The sequence below is a fragment of the Eleutherodactylus coqui genome, chromosome 2 (genome assembly GCF_035609145.1).
Source record: "Eleutherodactylus coqui strain aEleCoq1 chromosome 2, aEleCoq1.hap1, whole genome shotgun sequence".
NCBI lineage: Eukaryota > Metazoa > Chordata > Amphibia > Anura > Eleutherodactylidae > Eleutherodactylus > Eleutherodactylus coqui.
The window spans coordinates 315,933,911-315,957,536 of record NC_089838.1 but is presented as its reverse complement, the minus strand read 5'-3'; the positions used below and the strand labels follow the sequence as shown (position 1 = coordinate 315,957,536).

Below are 23,626 nucleotides of genomic sequence, written 5' to 3'. Positions count from 1 at the left end.
TAAGGAACAAGTGCAGCAGATGAGACACATCATACTTAATTTCCTTCAAAATTGGCTGATGTCCAGCAGTGCCATCAACTCAGAAGTGGCAGAAACCTGTGAGACTCAGGTACACTCACCTACTGTTTGGCTTGTGCAAGTGTACCAAGAAGAATTGATGCCGTATAGAAGGTAAAGGGCCGTCACACCAAATATTGAGATGATCTAGATTTCTCTTTTGTTCAGTCACTTTGCATTTTGGTAATGGACAAAAATAAACTACCAACACTCCTATTTTGGAAGCATTCTTACTCTGCAGCATTTTTTCTACACCTGCCTCAAACTTTTGCACAGTACTGTATAATAGTTCTTACTCTCTGCTGTCACCCTACTTGCAGTTTATGTCAACTTGGCTAATGTTAAATCCAAGATGGTACCTTTGGCTTCCAGATGTTGGTGATCATTGATGTACTAGCTGACCTTCAATGTTCCTCTAGCATCGAAGTAAAAAGTAGGCAATGTAGAATGTGTCTTTGGCTAAAGCCACATCAGATATCCTATTATAGTTATACTAGTAGACTTCAGGCAGGTCAGAAGGGGTCTTCATAGAAGAATTGCTGCTAGAAAGCCATACCTTCCACGTAGCGACTCAGCTATACATGAAAACATAGGAACTGGGGTTTAGAAAAATAGCGCAGGTGTTCTGGACTGAGAAGTCACAATGTGTAATATTTGGCTGTAACAGAAGGCAGTTTGCTTGCCAAGGGGCTGGTACTACGGTAAGTGTCTGCAGGCAGTAGTGAAGCATGGTGGAGAGCAGTACAATAATGAGTGTCTGCAGACAGCGGTGAAGCACGGTGGAGAGCGGTACAATAATGAGTGTCTGCAGGCAGCAGTGAAGCATGGTTGAGAGCAGTACAATAATGAGTGTCTGCAGGCAGCAGTGAAGCATGGTTGAGAGCAGTACAATAATGAGTGTCTGCAGGCAGCAGTGAAGCATGGTTGAGAGCAGTACAATAAAGAGTGTCTGCAGGCAGCAGTGAAGCATAGTGGAGAGCGGTACAATAATGAGTGTCTGCAGGCAGCGGTGAAGCATGGTGGAGAGCGGTACAATAATAAGTCTCTGCAGGCAGCCGTGAAGCATGGTGGAGAGCGGTACAATAACGCTTGTCTGCAGGCAGCAGTGAAGCATGGTGGAGAGCAGTACAATAATGAGTGTCTGCAGGCAGCAGTGAAGCCTGGTTGAGAGCAGTACAATAATCAGTGCCTGCAGGCAGCTGTAAAGCATGGTGGAGAGCGGTACAATAATCAGTGTCTGCAAGCAGCTGTAAAGCATGGTGGAGAGCGGTACAATAATGAGTGTCTGCAGGCAGCAGTAAAGCATGGTGGAGAGCGGTACAATAACGCTTGTCTGCAGGCAGCAGTGAAGCATGGTGGAGAGCGGTACAATAATCAGTGTCTGCAAGCAGCTGTAAAGCATGGTGGAGAGCGGTACAATAATGAGTGTCTGCAGGCAGCAGTAAAGCATGGTGGAGAGCGGTACAATAACGCTTGTCTGCAGGCAGCAGTGAAGCATGGTGAAGATCGGTACAATAATGAGTGTCTGCAGGCAGCCGTGAAGCATGGTTGAGAGCAGTACAATAATCAGTGTCTGCAGGCAGCTGTAAAGCATGGTGGAGAACGGTACAATAATGAGTGTCTGCAGGCATCAGTGAAGCATGATGGAGAGCAGTACAATAATGAGTGTCTGCAGGCAGCAGTGATGCATGGTTAAGTGCGGTACAATAATGAGTGTCTGCAGGCAGCAGTGAAGCATGGTTGAGAGCAGTACAATAATGAGTGTCTGCAGGCAGCACTGATGCATGGTGGAGAGCGGTACAATAATGAGTGTCTGCAGGCAGCAGTGAAGCATGGTGGAGAGCAGTACAATAATGAGTGTCTGCAGGCAGCAGTGATGCATGGTGGAAAGCGGTACAATAATGAGTGTCTGCAGGCAGCAGGGAAGCATGGTTGAGAGCAGTACAATAATCAGTGCCTGCAGGCAGCTGTAAAGCATGGTGGAGAGCGGTACAATAATCAGTGTCTGCAGGCAGCAGTGAAGCATGGTTGAGAGCAGTACAATAGTGAGTGTCTGCAGATAAAAGGATTTGAGCAAGCCTACATCCACAGAAGATCTGTTAGTTCTCCATAATGTCTGGAACAACCTCCCTGCCGAGTTCTTTTAAAAACTGTGTACAAGTGTACCTAGAAGTACTGATGCTGTTTTGAAGTCAAAGGGTGATCACACCAAATACTGATTTAGATTTCCTTTTTTTTCAGTCACTTTGCATTTTGTTACTTGACAAAAAAGAAACTACTAACACTTCTATTTTTGAGAGCATTCTTACTCTGAAGCATTTTTTCCCCACACCTGCCTAAAACTTTTGCACAGTACTGTATATATTGGTTAAACCAAAATCTTTGGTCACATGGTACATAAGAGCCAACAAAGAGATGGTATGAGCAACTAAACTTGGTGAAAGTGTCATAACGGGAGACTACCATGGTCCCATAGATGAATTGGAATCAAATTTCCAAAAAGATCATGAAAAAGATATTCGAATGAAGCGAGGAGAAAGAATCCACCCCGTGATGGATGAATGAACAAAAGAACAACCTGTAGACATTTTGTACTTGAGATTTTGGTGCTGTGGGGTTATAGTGAGTAATTGTTCATAAAGATGGGGGTTTGTATAGATGTGAGCAGAGCTGCAAAGAAGAATGATGGAAAGATGTAAGGAAGGTGTAAGAAGGAGCCAACCAAGGAAGCGGTTGATGGATTAAGTGGAAATTTAGTCAAGAAGCTTGGAGGGTGAAGAGGACAGATTATAGTTTGGTAGACCGAAGTTCACCAATAGTCCTGGTGCTGGAGACCAACAATGAAATTCTGGAGTAGTGTAATAATGTTAATTATAAACCATCCTGCAATGATAGATATATGATTACACAGCTGCAAGTAAAAGTCAAGGCCCATTTACACGCAAAGATGATAGTTTAAAAGATAGGTTTTGACTAGAGCAATTTTTTTTGCATAAACTGCTAATGGACACTAATGTCCATTAGCAGCTTATTACCTTCATTTGCACGTAAATAAGCCTCCAGTACCTGTGTGCAGTGAACAGCAGGTGGTCTGCTTTCTGCATTCAACACCTTTGTTCTGCTCTGGGGCTGCAAGCTGAATACAATGTAATCAGCAGTTCATGTGGAGAATACAGCACCATGGACAGCAAACACAGCATGAGGTCTGTGCTATCTACTCTCAGGCTGAACAATGGATTTTATGCTCACCTAAAAATCATCACTCAGCTGTAATGTGAAAGATGGGGCATTTACATACAATGATTATCGCTTAAATGATGGGTTTTGAGCAAATTTTGAGCGATAATCATTGCATGTAAATGGGCCTTAAGTGAACTTGTCGGGTGTACCTGCATTTCTGCATTGAGTATAGTAATAAAATGTGTTTTGATTGTTATCTAAGTGACAAATATAGACAAGCAGAATAGAAGTGATAACACACAGACAGTAGGACCATTCATGTCATTTATTGAGCACAATGAGTGATCATCCACAGTAGCGGAAGAAAAAGAAAGTGAACCTTTAGAGACGAGCGGGCAGGTACTCAAATAAGGCACTAATCGCTCGAGTAGTTTGCCTTATCGAGTATGCTCGCTCATCTCTAGCTGTGACGTATTTGTAGCGGTGGCCACCCATGCGCTGTTCTACTTTAATAGGGCCCCCGGAGATTGCAGAGTTCAAGCATTCAGCAATCTCCAGTGGTCCCATTGAAGTGAATTGGCATAGGTTGCGCTGCAGAGGTATTGTTCCATCTTCCCTATTTGCATATATTTCCTAGAGGAGCATGCATGGCCTTACAAGTTTCCTCATTCACCTCTTACGTGTCTCCTCACACATCATTTTCTATGTTACAGGCACCACAAAGATTACGAACCCCATTAAACATAACTGACATACCTTATCTACCAAATCTCCTCACCTACAAACATATTAAAGAGAACAAGTCATATTTATCTTTTATCAACAGGAAATCCACTATCAGGGGATTAAGTTCAATGTTTCAGAATTTATCTATGATTGATTACCCAAATCGGCTAGAGATGCAGCAATCGCAAATTGGAATTCATCAATATTTCTGGGATGCCTTCTGTGCACAGTCCTCTTCCAGGTCATGCCATAACATCTCCATTGGGTTAAGGTCAAGACTCTGACTTAGTAATTCCAAACTACAAACCATATTTATCAGCCATTCTTTTGTTAAGTTACTTGTGTGCTTTAGGTTATTGTCTTGTTGCTTCACCCAATGTCCCCTCGGCTTGAGGTCATGGACGGCTGACATTGCATTCTCCTGAAAGATGTTCTGATCCACCTCAGAATTCATTGTTCCCTCAATAACCATTAGATGACCAGGAACTAAGGAACAAAGCAGCCCCGATCCACAATGCTCCCTTCCCCAGTTGGGATGAGGTATCGGTGTTGGTGTGCAGAGTTGTTTTTCCTCCAAACATAGTTTTGTACATTCATGCTAAAAGGCTCCACTGCTGTCTCATCCATTTAAAGAACATTTTCCCAAAAGCATTGTGGGACATCCAAGTGGTCTTGTGCAAACTTGTGACAGGCCTTAATGGGTTTTTTTTATAGCAGTGGTTTCCTTCTTGGTGTCCTTCCATGTACACCATTCTTGCTCAATGTTTTTCTAATAGTGGACACCTGAACAGAGGTTCCTGCAGTCTGTAGGTCTTCTGCTGTTCCACTTGGGCTCTTTCTCACCTCTTTCAAAATTGACCTTTGTGTTCTTGGAGTAATGTTAACAGGACACCTGTTCCTAGGGAGAGAAGAACAGTCCAGAATTTTCTCCATTTATAGATTTGTCTAACTGTGATGTACACCCAGGGCTTCAGCTGTTACAGCCTTTACTGACGGTTACATGTGTCTGTATAACACGTCTTCTGAAAGTTATTTGCATTAAGGCATGGTTCACAATAAACAGTCTTTTTTCAGAAGAACAAATGGTCAAGTCAGAGTCCTTACCTTAACCCCATCAAGAGGCTGTGGCATTACCTGAAAAGGGCTGTGCACACAAGGCATCCCAGAAATATTGATGAACATTTGCAGGGACGAATGGTCCAAAATTCCTACTCAATGTTGTAGAAATCTTATTTGTAGCTTCAGGAAAAATTTGGTGGAGGTGATTGCTGCTAAAGGCTTTATTCACACGAGCGTATATCGGCCCCACTTTCACACCCGGCTGATATATGCTGCCCATCTAATGCATTGGTTTACAATGCATCACTTCACATGGGCGTATTCCTGCAGAGTAAAAGCGCCCAGCCAGCCAAGATAGTGCATACAAGGGCATTTTCAGCCGGGCGCTTTTACGTTGGCCAGGAAAGATAGTTCAGGAACTATCTTCCTGGCCAGAATACAGCAGCGGCTCCATAAACTCCCATGGGAGCCGATGGTAGCTGACAGAGAGGGGAGGTGGGCGGAGGTGGTCTGCTAAACTTCCACACTCTTCCCTCATTCTCTCCGCCCCTTGTCGGCTGTTTGCAATGGAAGGCAGCGAGGTGGGAGCTTGTTGCTAAGCCCCCTCCAATTGCTGGCAGCCGACAAGGGTCGGAGAGGGGGCGGGAGCTTAGCACACTAGCTCTTGACCCATCCTGCCCCAACCCCTTCCCTTACTGAGAGTTGACGAGGGAGCGGAAAGGGGGAGGCAGTTTAGCGAAGCTAAACTGTCTCCACCCGCCCGACAGAAATCCGGCCTCGGCGTATATGCGCCGGACCTGGCCTGTCCGAACGGTCGCACAAACGACAGATTTCTGCGCCTGTTCATGCGGTTTTCAGTCATGCTGTGGCCGTGACACAGCCGACCGAAAATCGCTATGCTCATGTGAATGAGCCCAAAGGGAGATCTACAGGTTATTAAATTTAAGGGTTCACTTACTACTTCACTCTGCATTATGAATGCTGCTCAATACAACTGTTTGTGTATTATTAGTTAAATTGTTGTATTTTCACTTATTTTAACAATCAGACAACATTTTATTAGTATCAATGCAGAAATCCAGGTTATTACAAAGGATTCACTTATTTTTTCTTGGTCTGGACTAAGAGCCACAGGGAAGCCATGATTGGAGTTGCAGATACTGTAGCATACTCAAGTCAGCATTGCCACTCACAGGTTTCATCACTCTGGTTTAAAGTGTCATTAATGGACTCTTTGCTTCCATTATGCTCACTGCTCATTACCATGAAAATAATGCTAATTAGTGCAAACAAAACTGCTCTGGTTAAGTCTCTCATTTGGTTCTTCTTGTATAATTGTTGACCCTTTGAAGCCTTTCTGTAAAAGTAACAATTTGCTGTCTAATTACTTAATTAGAATATCTAATGGTTGTTGTCTACTGGTTTAGTGTCTGCAGATTCACATAATAAACAGAAGTCCTCTTGGGGGCCGTCCCATTCATGGTGGCCACTTCTGGCTTTAAAAAGATCACACTGCTATAAAATTATGTATAGCCCATAAACATAAAGGTCCAGCTATTCCAACATGGTAGCATAATGGGCTACATGGAAGGCTAGGACTGATACAATTTGTTCCAGTCCAGTAGGCGGGTGCGTATCCTGGAGTTCCTTGGGGTGATGCTCATTACTCACTAGTACTATTAGAGAATCAGGGTGTCACACATATGCTTATTTGAAATAACGTGGTTTGAGTTGCACCCCTAAATCATCTTTTTGAGGATCCATATACTCAAATGTCCCCCATATGTTTCTATGATTGCATGAAGAATAATAGCAGCGCAACATTGTCCTTTGCTAGCAGCTTTAAGAACCATCATTACCATCAAACCTACTGCACATTTCTTGATAATAGTGACATAAGAAATTGTACATAAGGTCTGATACTGCATCTTCAAATCAGTACTACAGCTTTGTCCTGAGCTTGGAGCCAAAGGAGTCTTGTAAGGGTACACTTTGAAGGGTATGCTATTGCAAAACCATGTAGTAGTGGTATTTAAGAAAAGAAAAAGATGGTTGACATCAGAAGTATATGAAGGAACCAGAGCGGGACCCAAATGGAACCTATTGCCTCCATCTGTTACTAGTTCTCTCTTCCTTAAGATTGTCAGATCTTATGGAGCTCTGTACCTTTACAGAGCATGCATTACTTTTCACGGGAATTCTTCAGGTACAAGTTCGATAGATGTGCTCGCCAACATCACCCCCACAAGCAGGTGCAATTCTAAGTGGAAGATATGTGACATGGACTATGACATACAGCTGTAACACATGTAGATTAAGACCCTGTATATTTTGAGCCCATGTAAGACCATGTAATGTTGGTATTCAAGAAAAGAAAAAATGGTTGACATTAGGGATGTATGAGGGACCCAGAGCGGGACCAATGAGACCCTTTCCCTCCATCCCATGCTAGTTCTTAACTTGTGCATCCTCTCTTCCTTAAGATTGAAACTGGAACTCCGTATTTTTATAGCGCATGCATTACTTTTCCCAAGAATTGGAACTTCAAGTACAAAAGGGATGGCAATGGGTGCCACAATCACCCCTATAAGCAGGTGCAACTCTAGCTGGAAGGTATGGGACATCGACTCTTGGATATACTTTTAACATATGGAAATTAAGATCTTGTACGTTTCGTCCCCATTTTTTGCTTTGCATTTACAATATAGGGGTAAGCTGAGTCATTTGGAATTAAATATCCTTTTTTTATAGACCATTTTAGTCTGTACCACACAAAGCTTTCAATCCATGTCTAGCTGTATAAACAATGGTCTATGTCATGCTGACAACCCACATTTTACCTTGGCAGAGGCCCCGTTAGATGGATCTACAACCACTCACTACAATGCAGAGTTTCATCCCTTCTCCTTCCCAATGTCCTTCACATCATCCTTGCTTCCTCTTAGCGTCCACCTCCATGCTTCTCATCAGTATCTCCCCCTCCTCCTCCTCAGCATTCTGCTGCACCTCATGATAGATTCCCCTTTATATCCATCTCTATGTCCCCTTATCTTCCTCTAATCCAGTCTATGTGACCCAATGTATCATGGTGACAACCGCCGCCTACAATCTGTACCTCATCTCCGTCTTCCCTTCTCATCGGTGTCTTACAAATTTCCTCCTCATCAATCTGCTTCCATCTTGGGTATCAGCGCTTTCTGCTGTCTCTCTCCAAATCTCATTAGAGTCTCCTTCATCTATCTCCCTGTCAATAGCACCGCCGCCCCTGACTCTTCTATTTCATTTTAACCTCCATGTTTAATACCACCGCGCATAAACAGCATCTCCATATATAAATCTCCGTGACGGATGGTGATATAAGGCCTGTGTGTTGGCCTGCAGATATGCCTTGTGCAATAAGATACTATAATATACAATATATATCTTACCATTAGCAGTTCTATCAAATCTAGCAGAGCCAAGTTCATTAGATTCAGCAGAGCTTAGTTGGCCATCCTCTTAAGACCATATAGGATTGTTACAGCACTTAGGTACATTTGCTGCATTGTGTTATCTCACGAGATGTGCCAACGAAGAGTTAAACGATAAGTTCAGCTCTGCTATATCTGTATGTATACAGTACTGTCTTGGGTTAGTGTGCACAGGGTGTGAAAACTGAGCGTGCCAGACAGAGGATGGATTGTGTGTGACAGAGAAAGGACTAGGAAGGGACGGATAATGCAGAGAAAACAGGGAGGAGGAGGAGGGAGAGCTTCTTTACAGAATGGAGCCTTTGAAGAGGGATGCATGGCACAGAATCGGGCATGGGCAGTATGTGACATAAGGTGGACTGTCACAGGCAGTGACGCAGGAAATGGGTGACAACCTAGACCACTGATATGGGGTAGCATTTCTAAAACAGGTTATATGTGGGACATAAGGTGATAGACAGATAGATAGTAGATAGATAGATAGATAGATATGAGATAGATATTAGATAGATAGATATGAGAGATAGATAGATAGATATTAGATAGATAGATAGATAGATATTAGATAGATAGATAGATAGATATTAGATAGATAGATATTAGATAGATAGATAGATAGATATTAGATAGATAGATAGATAGATAGATAGATAGATAGATAGATAGATAGATAGATAGATATTAGATAGATAGATATGAGAGATAGATAGATAGATATTAGATAGATATGAGATAGATAGATATGAGATAGATGTATATTAGATAGATGGATATGAGATAGATGGATATGAGATAGATAGATAGATAGATAGATAGATAGATAGATAGATAGATAGATAGATATGAGATGGATAGATATGAGTTGGATAGATGAGATAGATAGTATATAATAGGCTCATGAGACACGTGCAAGACACAAACCGTGTTATGTCAAGCCACATGTACCATAGGACAGTATATATCAGCCAATATGTATGATGACATGTGCAAGCATGATATACGGCAAGACACTTCTGGAAATGGGTCATGCAAGGCAGTAGGTCAAAAGTATTGTGTGAGCCAAGACATCAAGAACTAAGAAAGGTAGAGGATGACAAAGGGCCTTATGTCTAGTAGGTGTGACATGGGTGTATATCAATATGTATGGTGTGGGATAGATAGGAGATAATAGATAGATATGGGAATGATAAAAATTGATATTTAGAAAGAAGTGACATAGGTAAACAGATATATAAAAATAAAGATACAAAATCTAGAAATACATGTGAGAGAAAGAAAGCTATACAAATAAATAGTATATAGGTAGATAATGTGAGTGCAGCACATGGCCCAGTATATACTGTATATGTAAACCAGCGTGTGACACCATGCAGAATGTACACTGACAGTATGCAGCTCCACAGCATAGGTATGTATAGATAGACATGTACAGTATACAGTAAATGTCACCTGCAGAGTATATAAAGCACTGTGTGACATAGGCCAGTATACACCAGCATGTGACACAGGGAACGATAGAGGGGTTCAGCAAGATAATGGAAACATCTAGATGAACATTACCAATTTCATTATTTTGATAAACTCCTACATAGAAGTCACTATATAACATTATAGCGCCCAGTGATTACACGATGCCCGGGCAGGTAGAGCTCTGATGTGTGGGCAGCCACACACACCCATGTCATTAATCATCAAGGTATGGACATTTATAGGATATGGAGAAATATTCTAGTAAGTGCATATAGCCTTCACACAGGCGTGCCTACACCAACACGCGTGCTCACACGCCCAGTGACTGCCATGTCTTTTCTATTGTTCTCAAGAACCCCCCACCCCACCCCCATGTTCCTGTAGGTACCAGCTGCAACTGGGCAGGGTGTTGTGGTATCAGCCCGTGCAGTGTCTGCATTTGTATACCCCATCCCACCCGTCCTGCTCAAGTCATATCTATCTATCTATCTATCTATCTATCTATCTATCTATCTATCTATCTATCTCATATATATCTATCTACATATATCACTAATATCTATCTATGTATTTCATATCTATCTGTCTATCTCATGTCTATCTATTTCATATCTATCTATCATCTATCTATCTATCTATTTATCTATCTAATATCTATATCCCTAATATCTATCTATGTATCTCATATCTATCTATCTATCTCATATCTATCTATCTATCTATCTATCCATCTATCTCCTATCTATCTATCTCATATCTATCTATCTCCTATCTATCTATCTATCTATCTATCTATCTATCTATCTATCTATCTATCTCCTATCTATCTATCTATCTATCTATCTCATATCTATCTATCTATCTATCTATCTCATATCTATCTGTCTATCTCATATCTATCTATCTATCTCCTATCTATCTATCTCATATCTATCTATCTATCTATCTAATATCTATCTATCTAATATCTATATACCTAATATCTATCTATGTATCTCATATCTATTTATCTATCTATCTATCTATCTATCTATCTATCTATCTATCTACCTAATATCTACCTATCTATCTCATATCTATCTATCTCATATCTATCTGTCTATCTCATATCTATCTGTCTATCTCATATCTATCTATCTCATATCTATCTATCTATCTATCTATCTATCTATCTCATATATATCCATCCATCCATATGGCAGTACCACAGAGCACCAAGGACACACACAACATCCTTTTTCAAACCCCCTCCCCCCATTTTCTGTCCTTCTCATTGCTGCATTGTAAGATGCATTCAAGTCCCAGATGGGACTCCCCTGGGATTTCTCTTTCCATCCCTCCACCTTTCTCTGCACCTTCTTCTTCCTCCTCCTCTGCTACCACATTGCAAAAAATACCCTTAGCAGCCTCCTTATTAACTCTTTCCCTCACCACATGTTTTCTAGATAAAAAGCAACGAAAAAAAAAAAAAAAGAAAGATGGCGGTACTTACAGTCACCATGCTGAGGGAACGTAGGTTGGATCCTGTAGATTTTCGGTTGCGCCTCTCTTGCCGTCGGGTTCCTTTTCTCAGCGTTCTGGCGTCCGAGGTGCGCCTGCCCACCCCGCCGCTCCCTTGCCCCCTCCCGGCGGCCGTCACGGGATCGAGACAAGAAACCGGAACGTGAAAAAAAAAAAAAAAAGAAAAATGTAAAAAATAAAAATTCAATCACTATGAAAATTATTCCCCCAGGAAAAAAAAAAAATCCAAAAATTTTTCAAAAATGGTAGAAAAAGATCCCAAAATAGATATATCTATAGATAGAAAAAATGGTTCTCGATGAGGCAGGAAAAAAGTGCTGTGCAGGCCGTTTGGGGTGGGGGGGTCTTTGTCTGGAATGAAAAGGAAGGGTGGGGGGGGGCACAAGATTTTGGAGACAGGGATTGAGAGAAAGGGAAGAGGGAAGAGTCTGATTTGTAATGTCTTAATCCCAAAGTAGCGTCACCTTATTCTCCCTTCATGTGAACGGTCTGATCCCCCTCTCCACATTTATATATGGCACTGCGGATGGTGCGGCTCTCTCCGTTATTGGCTGTGAGGGCTGAGAGCAGAGGGAGGGGGGAGGGAGGAGGAGATGATGAATCTTGCCCTCCTCTCTTCTTGTGATTTTTTTCCTTTCTCCTCCTTTTCTTTGCTCCAGGCCCCCTGAGTAGAGGAACATAGAGGAGGGGACGGTCACACCTGCCAAGCTGCTCCTCTATGTCTCCATCTATCAGCTTTACCATTCCATGCCCCCCACCCATCCCTTGTATCTACCTCTGATTCTTCTCTGGAAGTCACCCATGTGTCAATCATCCTCCTCCTCTGCATCCTTCTCCTGTACAATATCCTCGTCCCTCCTTTTCCTACACCTCTCCCCATTTATCCTCTACATCCAGTTTCTTGCATCCCATTGCTCCGATCCCATCTGATGGTCTTCTACAGCCTATCAGAAGTGCAATGGTGTGATGTGTGATGTGACTGATGTAGCAGGGCTGATATGGCAGGGCTGGACTTGTTTTGCATTATACTATGGTCCTAGGTACAACCAGATATAATGCATTTTTGTACTAGCAGGTGTTGTGGCAAATGATAGTCAGCTCTACTGCATCTGTATATGCAAAGAAGGATATTTCTGCAGTCCGATACATATGCATTATATGACATTAATGTAGAGTACCAACATTCTCTATACCTTAGCCTAGTCTTACATCTGTCCCCATATCTGATGGAGCGCACATGATACAGTCAGCTTCATGAGGTCTTCCACTAACAGTTTCAGCACTTTTCTCTTATGGTGAAAGCAGGCACTGTGGTGTGAGGGAAGAACTAGCTGACTGGAGGGGCGACATAGCGGTCCGCAGCATCACAAATGTACCTCTATCTATGAGATGTATCAAATCAAGGTACATTTTAGCAAGTTTTAGAAATAGGATGAAGCAGCAGAAGAAAGAGAGAGAGAGGAGTATGGGATGACAGTGGAAGCAAGGAGGGAAATGAGGAAGGAATTAAGCAGATAGTGATGGGGGACAGGGAATGGGAAGGAAAAAGAGGGACAATGAAGAAAGAAAATAGTAGGTGGGAAGGAAGGACAAAAGGGGAAACGGGGAAGTAATGAAATAAGGGCTGAGTAAAGGAATGAATAAAGGGAGAAAAAAAGGAATGAAGGAAAGATGGAAGAGGTAATAGAGGGAAGACAAAAATCATACCGGAAGAGAGAGAAAAAAAGAAGCAAACAAAGAAGAAAGTAAGGAAAGAATATGAAGGAAGGAAGGGTAAAGAAGGAAGAAAGGGATAGGAAAGAAGGAAGCAAGCGGAAGGAAAGAAGGCAGGAAAGAAAAAGAAAGAAGGAGAAATAAAAAAGAAAGAGAGAAGGAAGACAAAGAAAGGAAATACAAGGAAGTAAAGAAAAAAGGGAGATTAAAAAAAAGGAAGGAAAGAAGGAAGGAAGAGGAAACTAATGTTTGGAAACACGGAAAGAAAGAAAGAAGTAATAATGGAGCATAATAAAGGAATAACTGAAGGAAAAAAGGAAAGAGTGAAGTACAAAAGGAAGAAATGGAGGCAGAAACGAAGCAAGGAAAGAGTAGAAAGTGTCAATATGAAAACAAGGAGGTTAAAGGAATAGCAAATAAGGAAGGAAATCGAGGCGATAGAAATGATATGAGGAAAGACAGTGAAGCAGTGTGAATACTGGGTGGTGTGGGGTATGAGCTGTATGTGGTGTATATGTTACTATGAGCTGGGAGGGAGGTCGCTGTCTGCAAGGTCAGGTAGAGCTGTCCAGAGATTATCACGTTCCTCCTAGTAAGGTGTGCATTATATGAGACAATATACAGATTTATGCAGTGCAGGCGGCTCAGTCTCCTCACATTCCAGGTCTGAGGTCCCAGTGTCCAGCAACCGTCACAACCCCGCTCTTATATATTCCTTCCCCACACCAGCAGCAGTGTGAAGCGTACTCAGACCCCTGGTCAGAATCATAGATGGCCAATATATAACTGAAACACTTTCCATCCTACACTGTATAGGAAGCCAAGCTATTCCGATGTAATGCCATGCAGGCATCCTGGCATGTGCAGATGATGCCAGTTGGCAAACCCACTCACATACATATGTTAACACAGCTACACACTAGTCAAAGTAGATTAAAAAGTTACTGCACTCAAGGCCTGAAGTGGCCCCTGCATGCAAAATGTTCAGGGCCCTTCTATCTTTTCGGAAGAAGGCAAATAGCGACTGGTCCTATAGCTGACAAAGACTACTGGAAGTTGCAGTTTCATAACAGCTGGAGACCCACAGGTTACAGTACAGTATCACAGCTGAGTGCCTTACATCCGCTGGTCTCCACTGTCCAAGGTACTGAACATGGAGTCCCAGGGATGTCATGAGATCCATACTACCCATCCTTAAGACTCTGAGATAAATAACTAGTAGTAGCATGCACAGCAGCCAATCAGAGTCTTTGCTTCCTGTTATATGCTCAGTAATCTATCCTTAAAAGGACACTAGTAGGTACAAATGAGAAATAGGCAACAGCACTTGGACATACCTCGCAATGCTGAGGGAGGCCTCCGGTAAATGATACAGGCTCAACAGGATGGGTCTGGAATAGAGATGAGCCAGCGTACTCGAGTACATGCCCGCTCATGCCAAAAGATTCGGGGGCCAGTGGGGGAGAGCGGTAAGGAACGGGGGGGAGATATCTCTCTCTCTCCCCCCCCCCTTGCTCCCCCATGCTCACTCCCGCAACTCACCACTCACCCCCGTCGGCCCCCGAATCTTTTGGCACGAGCGGGCATGTACTCGAAAGTGGCAATACTCGCTCGAGTAATTTGCCTTAGCGAGTACGCTCGCTCATCTCTAGTCTGAAACCATGACCCGTATAAACAAGTGCAAATGCTCCAAAAGAGAAGCCACATCGAGGGTACCAATAGTGCAATACTCACAAGCTTTAAAGGTGCTACATCTTTATTCAAATGCACATGAGTTTAGACAACGTTTCGGCTATCTCTCGTAGCCTTTTTCCATAGGAGGCAGTATTATAGTATATACATTCTTGTACATAGGGGGCAGTATTATAGTAGTTATATTCTTGTTCATAGGGGGCAGTATTATAGTAGTTATATTCTTGAACATAGAGGGCAGTATTATAGTAGTTATATTCTTGTACATAGGGGCAGTATTGTAGTAGGTATATTCTTGTACACAGGGGGCAGTATTATAGTAGTTATATTCTTGTATGTAGGAGGCAGTATTATAGTAGTTATATTCTTGTACATAGGGGGCAGTATTATAGTAGTTATATTCTTGTACATAGGAGGCAGTATTATAGTAGTTATATTCTTGTACATAGGAGGCAGTATTATAGTAGTTATATTCTTGGACATAGGGGGCAGTATTATAGTAGTTATATTCTTGTACATAGGAGGCAGTATTATAGTAGTTATATTCTTATACATAGGGGACAGTATTATAGTAATTATATTCTTGTACATAAGGGGCAGTATTATAGTAGTTATATTCTTGTACATAGAGGGCAGTATTATAGTAGTTATATTCTTGTACATAGGGGCAGTATTATAGTAGTTATATTCTTGTAGATAGGGGGTAGTATTATAGTAGTTATATTCTTGTACATAGGGGGCATTATTATAGTAGTTATATTCTTGTACATAGGAGGCAGTATTATAGTAGTTATATTCTTCTACATAGGGGCAGTATTGTAGTAGTTATATTCTTCTACATAGGGGCAGTATTATAGTAGTTATATTCTTGTACATATGAGCAGTATTATAGTAGTTATATTCTTGTACATAGGGAGCTGTATTATAGTAGTTATATTCTTCTACATAGGGGCAGTATTATAGTAGTTATATTCTTGTACATAGGGGCAGTATTGTAGTAGTTATATTCTTCTACATAGGGGCAGTATTATAGTAGTTATATTCTTGTACATAGGGAGCTGTATTATAGTAGTTATATTCGTGTACATAGGAGGGCAGTATTATAGTAGTTATATTCTTGTACATAGGAGCAGTATTATAGTAGTTATATTCTTCTACATAGGGGCAGTTTTATAGTAGTTATATTCTTGTACATAGGAGGCATTATTATAGTAGTTATATTCTTGTACATAGGGGGCAGTATTATAGTAGTTATATTCTTGTACATAGGGGGCAGTATTATAGTAGTTATATTCTTGTACATAGGGGGCAGTATTATAGTAGTTATATTCTTGTACATAGGGAGCAGTATTATAGTAGTTATATTCCTGTACATAGGAGCAGCATTATAGTAGTTATATTCTTGTACATAGGAGGCAGTATTATAGTAGTTATATTCTTGTACATAGGGGGCAGTATTATAGCAGTTATATTCTTGTACATAGGGGGCAGTATTATAGTAGTTATATTCTTGTACATAGGGGGGCAGTATTATAGTAGTTATGTTCTTGTACATAGGAGGCAGTATTATAGTAGTTATATTCTTGTACATAGGGGGCAGTATTATAGTAGCTGTATTCTTGTACATAGGGGGCAGTATTATAGTAGTTATATTCTTGTACATAGGGGGCAGTATTATAGTAGTTATATTCTTGTACATAGGGGGCAGTATTATAATAGTTATATTCTTGCACATAGAGGGCAGTATTATAGTAGTTATATTCTTGTACATAGGAGGCAATATTATAGTAGTTATATTCTTGTACATAGGGGCAGTATTATAGTAGTTATATTCCTGTACATAGGAGCAGCATTATAGTAGTTATATTCTTGTACATAGGAGGCAGTATTATAGTAGTTATATTCTTGTACATAGGGGGCAGTATTATAGTGGTTATATTCTTGTACATAGGGGGCAGTATTATAGTAGTTATATTCTTGTACATAGGGGGGCAGTATTATAGTAGTTATGTTCTTGTACATAGGAGGCAGTATTATAGTAGTTATATTCTTGTACATAGGGGGCAGTATTATAGTAGCTGTATTCTTGTACATAGGGGGCAGTATTATAGTAGTTATATTCTTGTACATAGGGGGCAGTATTATAGTAGTTATATTCTTGTACATAGGGGGCAGTATTATAATAGTTATATTCTTGCACATAGAGGGCAGTATTATAGTAGTTATATTCTTGTACATAGGAGGCAATATTATAGTAGTTATATTCTTGTACATAGGGGCAGTATTATAGTAGTTATATTCTTGTACATAGGGGGCAGTATTATAGTAGCTGTATTCTTGTACATAGGGGCAGTATTATAGTAGTTATATTCTTGTACATAGGGGGCAGTATTATAGTAGTTATATTCTTGTACATAGGGGGCAGTATTATAATAGTTATATTCTTGCACATAGAGGGCAGTATTATAGTAGTTATATTCTTGTACATAGGAGGCAATATTATAGTAGTTATATTCTTGTACATAGGGGCAGTATTATAGTAGTTATATTCCTGTACATAGGAGCAGCATTATAGTAGTTATATTCTTGTACATAGGAGGCAGTATTATAGTAGTTATATTCTTGTACATAGGGGGCAGTATTATAGCAGTTATATTCTTGTACATAGGGGGCAGTATTATAGTAGTTATATTCTTGTACATAGGGGGGCAGTATTATAGTAGTTATGTTCTTGTACATAGGAGGCAGTATTATAGTAGTTATATTCTTGTACATAGGGGGCAGTATTATAGTAGCTGTATTCTTGTACATAGGGGGCAGTATTATTGTAGTTATATTCTTGTACATAGGGGGCAGTATTATAGTAGTTATATTCTTGTACATAGGGGGCAGTATTATAATAGTTATATTCTTGCACATAGAGGGCAGTATTATAGTAGTTATATTCTTGTACATAGGAGGCAATATTATAGTAGTTATATTCTTGTACATAGGGGCAGTATTATAGTAGTTATATTCTTGTACATAGGAGCAGTATTATAGTAGTTATATTCTCGTACATAGGAGGCAGTATTATAGTAGATATATTCATGTACATAGGAGGCAGTATTATAGTAGTTATATTCTTGTACATGGGGGGCAGTATTATAGTAGTTATATTCTTGTGCATAGGAGGCAGTATTATAGTAGTTATATTCTTGTACATAGGGGGCAGTATTATAGTATTTATATTCTTGTACATAGGGGGCAGTATTATAATAGTTATATTCTTGCACACAGAGGGCAGTATTATAGTAGTTATATTCTTCTACATAGGGAGCTGTATTATAGTAGTTATATTCTTGTACATAGGAGGGCAGTATTATAGTAGTTATATTCTTCTACATAGGGGCAGTATTGTAGTAGTTATATTCTTCTACATAGGGGCAGTATTATAGTAGTTATATTCTTCTACATAGGGGCAGTATTGTAGTAGTTATATTCTTCTACATAGGGGCAGTATTATAGTAGTTATATTCTTGTACATAGAAGGGCAGTATTATAGTAGTTATATTCTTCTACATAGGGGCAGTATTGTAGTAGTTATATTCTTCTACATAGGGGCAGTATTATAGTAGTTATATTCTTCTACATAGGGGCAGTATTGTAGTAGTTATATTCTTCTACATAGGGGCAGTATTATAGTAGTTATATTCTTCTACATAGGGGCAGTATTGTAGTAGTTATATTCTTCTACATAGGGGCAGTATTATAGTAGTTATATTCTTGTACATAGGGAGCTGTATTGTAGTAGTTATATTCTTCTACATAGGGGCAGTATTATAGTAGTTATATTCTTGTACATAGGGAGCTGTATTATAGTAGTTATATTCTTGTACATAGGTGGGCAGTATTATAGTAGTTATATTCTTGTACATAGGAGCAGTATTATAGTAGTTATATTCTTCTACATAGGGGCAGTATAATAGTAGTTATATTCTTGTACATAGGAGGCAGTATTATAGTAGTTATATTCTTGTACATAGGGGGCAGTATTATAGTAGTTATATTCTTGTACATAGGGGGCAGTATTATAGTAGTTATATTCTTGTACATAGGGGGCAGTATTATAGTAGTTATATTCTTGTACATAGGGAGCAGTATTATAGTAGTTATATTCCTGTACATAGGAGCAGCATTATAGTAGTTATATTCTTGTACATAGGAGGCAGTATTATAGTAGTTATATTCTTTTACATAGGGGGCAGTATTATAGCAGTTATATTCTTGTACATAGGGGGCAGTATTATAGTAGTTATATTCTTGTACATAGGGGGGCAGTATTATAGTAGTTATGTTCTTGTACATAGGAGGCAGTATTATAGTAGTTATATTCTTGTACATAGGGGGCAGTATTATAGTAGCTGTATTCTTGTACACAGGGGGCAGTATTATAGTAGTTATATTCTTGTACATAGGGGGCAGTATTATAGTAGTTATATTCTTGTACATAGGGGGCAGTATTATAATAGTTATATTCTTGCACATAGAGGGCAGTATTATAGTAGTTATATTCTTGTACATAGGAGGCAATATTATAGTAGTTATATTCTTGTACATAGGGGCAGTATTATAGTAGTTATATTCTTGTACATAGGAGCAGTATTATAGTAGTTATATTCTCGTACATAGGAGGCAGTATTATAGTAGTTATATTCTTGTACATAGGAGGCAGTATTATAGTAGTTATATTCTTGTACATGGGGGGCAGTGTAATAGTAGTTATATTCTTGTGCATAGGAGGCAGTATTATAGTAGTTATATTCTTGTACATAGGGGGCAGTATTATAGTATTTATATTCTTGTACATAGGGGGCAGTATTATAATAGTTATATTCTTGCACACAGAGGGCAGTATTATAGTAGTTATATTCTTCTACATAGGGAGCTGTATTATAGTAGTTATATTCTTGTACATTGGAGGCAGTATTATAGTAGTTATATTCTTGTACATATGGAGGCAGTATTATAGTAGTTATATTCTTGTACATAGGGGGCAGTATTATAGTAGTTATATTCTTGTACATAGGGGCAGTATTGTAGTAGTTATATTCTTCTACATAGGGGCAGTATTATAGTAGTTATATTCTTCTACATAGGGGCAGTATTGTAGTAGTTATATTCTTCTACATAGGGGCAGTATTATAGTAGTTATATTCTTGTACATAGGGAGCTGTATTATAGTAGTTATATTCTTCTACATAGGGGCAGTATTATAGTAGTTATATTCTACATAGGGGCAGTATTGTAGTAGTTATATTCTTCTACATAGGGGCAGTATTATAGTAGTTATATTCTTGTACATAGGGAGCTGTATTATAGTAGTTATATTCTTGTACATAGGAGGGCAGTATTATAGTAGTTATATTCTTGTACATAGGAGCAGTATTATAGTAGTTATATTCTTCTACATAGGGGCAGTATTATAGTAGTTATATTCTTGTACATAGGAGGCAGTATTATAGTAGTTATATTCTTGTACATAGGGGGCAGTATTATAGTAGTTATATTCTTGTACATAGGGGGCAGTATTATAGTAGTTATATTCTTGTACATAGGGGGCAGTATTATAGTAGTTATATTCTTGTACATAGGGAGCAGTATTATAGTAGTTAAATTCCTGTACATAGGAGCAGCATTATAGTAGTTATATTCTTGTACATAGGAGGCAGTATTATAGTAGTTATATTCTTGTACATAGGGGGCAGTATTATAGCAGTTATATTCTTGTACATAGGGGGCAGTATTATAGTAGTTATATTCTTGTAATAGGGGGGCAGTATTATAGTAGTTATGTTCTTGTACATAGGAGGCAGTATTATAGTAGTTATATTCTTGTACATAGGGGGCAGTATTATAGTAGTTATATTCTTGTACATAGGGGGCAGTATTATAGTAGTTATATTCTTGTACATAGGGGGCAGTATTATAGTAGTTATATTCTTGTACATAGGGAGCAGTATTATAGTAGTTAAATTCCTGTACATAGGAGCAGCATTATAGTAGTTATATTCTTGTACATAGGAGGCAGTATTATAGTAGTTATATTCTTGTACATAGGGGGCAGTATTATAGCAGTTATATTCTTGTACATAGGGGGCAGTATTATAGTAGTTATATTCTTGTACATAGGGGGGCAGTATTATAGTAGTTATGTTCTTGTACATAGGAGGCAGTATTATAGTAGTTATATTCTTGTACATAGGGGGCAGTATTATAGTAGTTATATTCTTGTACATAGGGAGCAGTATTATAGTAGTCATATTCTTGTACATAGCGGACAGTATTATAATAATTATATTCTTGTACATAGGGGGCAGTATTATAGTATTTTTTTTTCTTTGCAACTCCACCTCCTCCTCATATATTCCATACATGTGCAATTTATATGTCAGCCTAGATATAGCAATGTTGTGTACACTGATCCAATAATAAGGTTAGAGAAAAAGAAGTATTAAATTAATCTTTTATGCATTGTCTGGACAATCAAGAGAATTTCTAGCAAAAGTCTTCATATGCATCTATATGAGATAGATGGATGAGATAAAGAGATACATATGAGATAGATAGATATATATGAGAGAGAGAGAAAGTGACATAATAACATGGTATGCTAGGCTGAATGAAGACAATGTCCATCTAGTTCAGCTTGTTTCCACCACCCCTTGTTGATCCAGGGGAAGGCAAAAAAAACGCAATGAGGCAGAAGCCAATTTAGCCCATTGGGAAAAAATTTTTGTAATAGCAGTCATAATAATTCCATGATCAACATTTTGATAGTTCCTACCTGGCTCCCAGACCCGTATCAACAACTCTGCTGGCTATTTAATGTCCTTATCCTGTAATATCATAGCACTCTACAAAGACATCTAGTCCCCTCTTAAACTCCTCTATGGATTTTGCTCACAACATTCTCAGGCAGAGAGTTCTACAGTCTGAGGGCTTAGTCACACGGGCGTTTATTGCCGCGATTTGCGCGTGCGCATGCGTCCGGCGATTTTTTAAAACCATTGCTTTGCAATGGTATCGGACACATGTGCGCTTTTTATGCGCTCGTCCGATAAATTAGAGAACAGAAATCGCAGATCGCACCTATCTGCGATCTGCGATTCCTGTTCTCTTCTCTATATGCGCTCAATGGGGCCGGCGGCAGCAGCGCCGACCCCATTGAGAACATACAGAAGACAAATCATTCTTCTCTGCCACAGCTGTAACAGCTGTGGCAGAGAAGAACAATGTTTGCCCATTAAATTCAATGGAGCGGCAATACAGCCGACTCCATTGAAAGCAATGGGCTGCCGGCGTGCGCAGGATGAATTGTCGGGGAGGGGTTAAATATATAACCCCTTTCCTGCAATGCATCCTTAAATGTGAAAAAATAAAAAAAAAGGATGTACTCACCAGCTCCAGGCAGCTGGAGATCCCGGCGGCCGGCTTGCAGTGGGTGTGAAGGAGGTGTGACTCAGACTGGCCCCTGATTGGCTCAGCCTGAGCCAATCAGAGACTGATCTCAGTCACACCCATTCATGAATTCATGAATGGGTGTGACTGAGACTTGCTTCTGATTGGCTCAGCGCTGAGCCAATCAGGGGCCAGTCTGAGTCACACCTCCTTCACACCCACTGCAAGCCGGCCGCCGGGATCTCCAGCTGCCTGAAGCTGGTGAGTACATCCTTTTTTTTTATTTTTTCACATTTAAGGATGCATTGCAGGAAAGGGGTTATATATTTAACCCCTCCCCGACAATTCATCCCACACTCGCCCGCAGCGCTTGCATTCAATGGAGCCGCTGTATTGCCGGCTCCATTGAATGCAATGCGCTGGACAGCTCCGGCCCGTTTCTAATGAAACGCGGCTAGGAGCAGATTTTCGGGCGATTTTTGGGCCGATTTTTCGGCGCCGGTCACGCGATTTGCGCATGCGCATCCGTCATGCGATGCGCAAATCGCGTGAAAAAACGCCCGTGTGACTAAGGCCTCACTGCTCTTACAGTAAAGAACCCCCTTCTGTGTTGGTGATGAAACCTGCTTTCTTCTAGACGTAGCAGATGCCCTCTTGTTACCGTCGTAGTCCTGGGTATAAACAGATCACGGGAGAGATCCTTGTATTGTCCCCATATGTATTTATTCATAGCTATTTGCTCACTCCTTAACTGCCTTTTTTCCAGGGTGAATAATCCCAATTTGGATAGCCTCTCTGGGTATTCCAGTCCTCCCATTCCATTTATTAATTTAGTTGCCCTTCTTTGAACCCCCCAAGCGCTGCAACATCTTTCCTGAGCACCGGTGTCCAGAACTGTACACAGTATTCCATGTGGGGCCTGACAACTGCCTTGTAAAGTGAAAGAATAATGTTCTCATCCCTCGCCCCTATACCTCTTTTAACCCCTTGAGTGGCACGCCTGGAAATTTTCTGGGACAAGCTCCGCTGCCCATAGTGATATAGCCCGGAAGATTTCCGGGCTATGTTTCACTATGGGACCTGCAGAGCACAATGCCATAAGCTGTGGCAGTGTGCTCTGCCTGTACAGACCCACACAGAGCCATGCAGGACTTTAAAAAAAGAAGCAAGAAGATATTAACGATCTGCCGGCGACTTCCTTCCCGCTTCTATTTTTAAACTCCTGCACTGCTTTGTTTACAGGTTGCCAAGGAGACCATCAGCTTGTCAGAAGCCAGCCAATGGTCTCTACGGTAGGG

The 23,626-nt window shown here is 40.2% G+C and overlaps 1 protein-coding gene across 4 annotated transcripts in view; it reads right to left on the bottom strand.

Annotated features, from left to right (window-relative positions):
* Positions 1 to 11,521, bottom strand: part of ELAVL3 (ELAV like RNA binding protein 3) — a 76,412-nt gene extending 64,891 nt beyond the window's left edge. For 3 of the 4 annotated variants that reach the window (XM_066593652.1, XM_066593655.1, XM_066593656.1), the window contains exon 1: positions 11,455 to 11,515. In XM_066593652.1, coding sequence (XP_066449749.1) covers positions 11,455 to 11,463 — 9 coding nt within the window. In that variant the 5' untranslated portion in view covers positions 11,464 to 11,515. Of the gene's footprint in view, positions 1 to 11,454 lie in introns of all 4 variants that reach the window. The other variant, XM_066593654.1, reaches the window with a different exon arrangement.
* Positions 11,522 to 23,626: the final 12,105 nt, after the last annotated feature.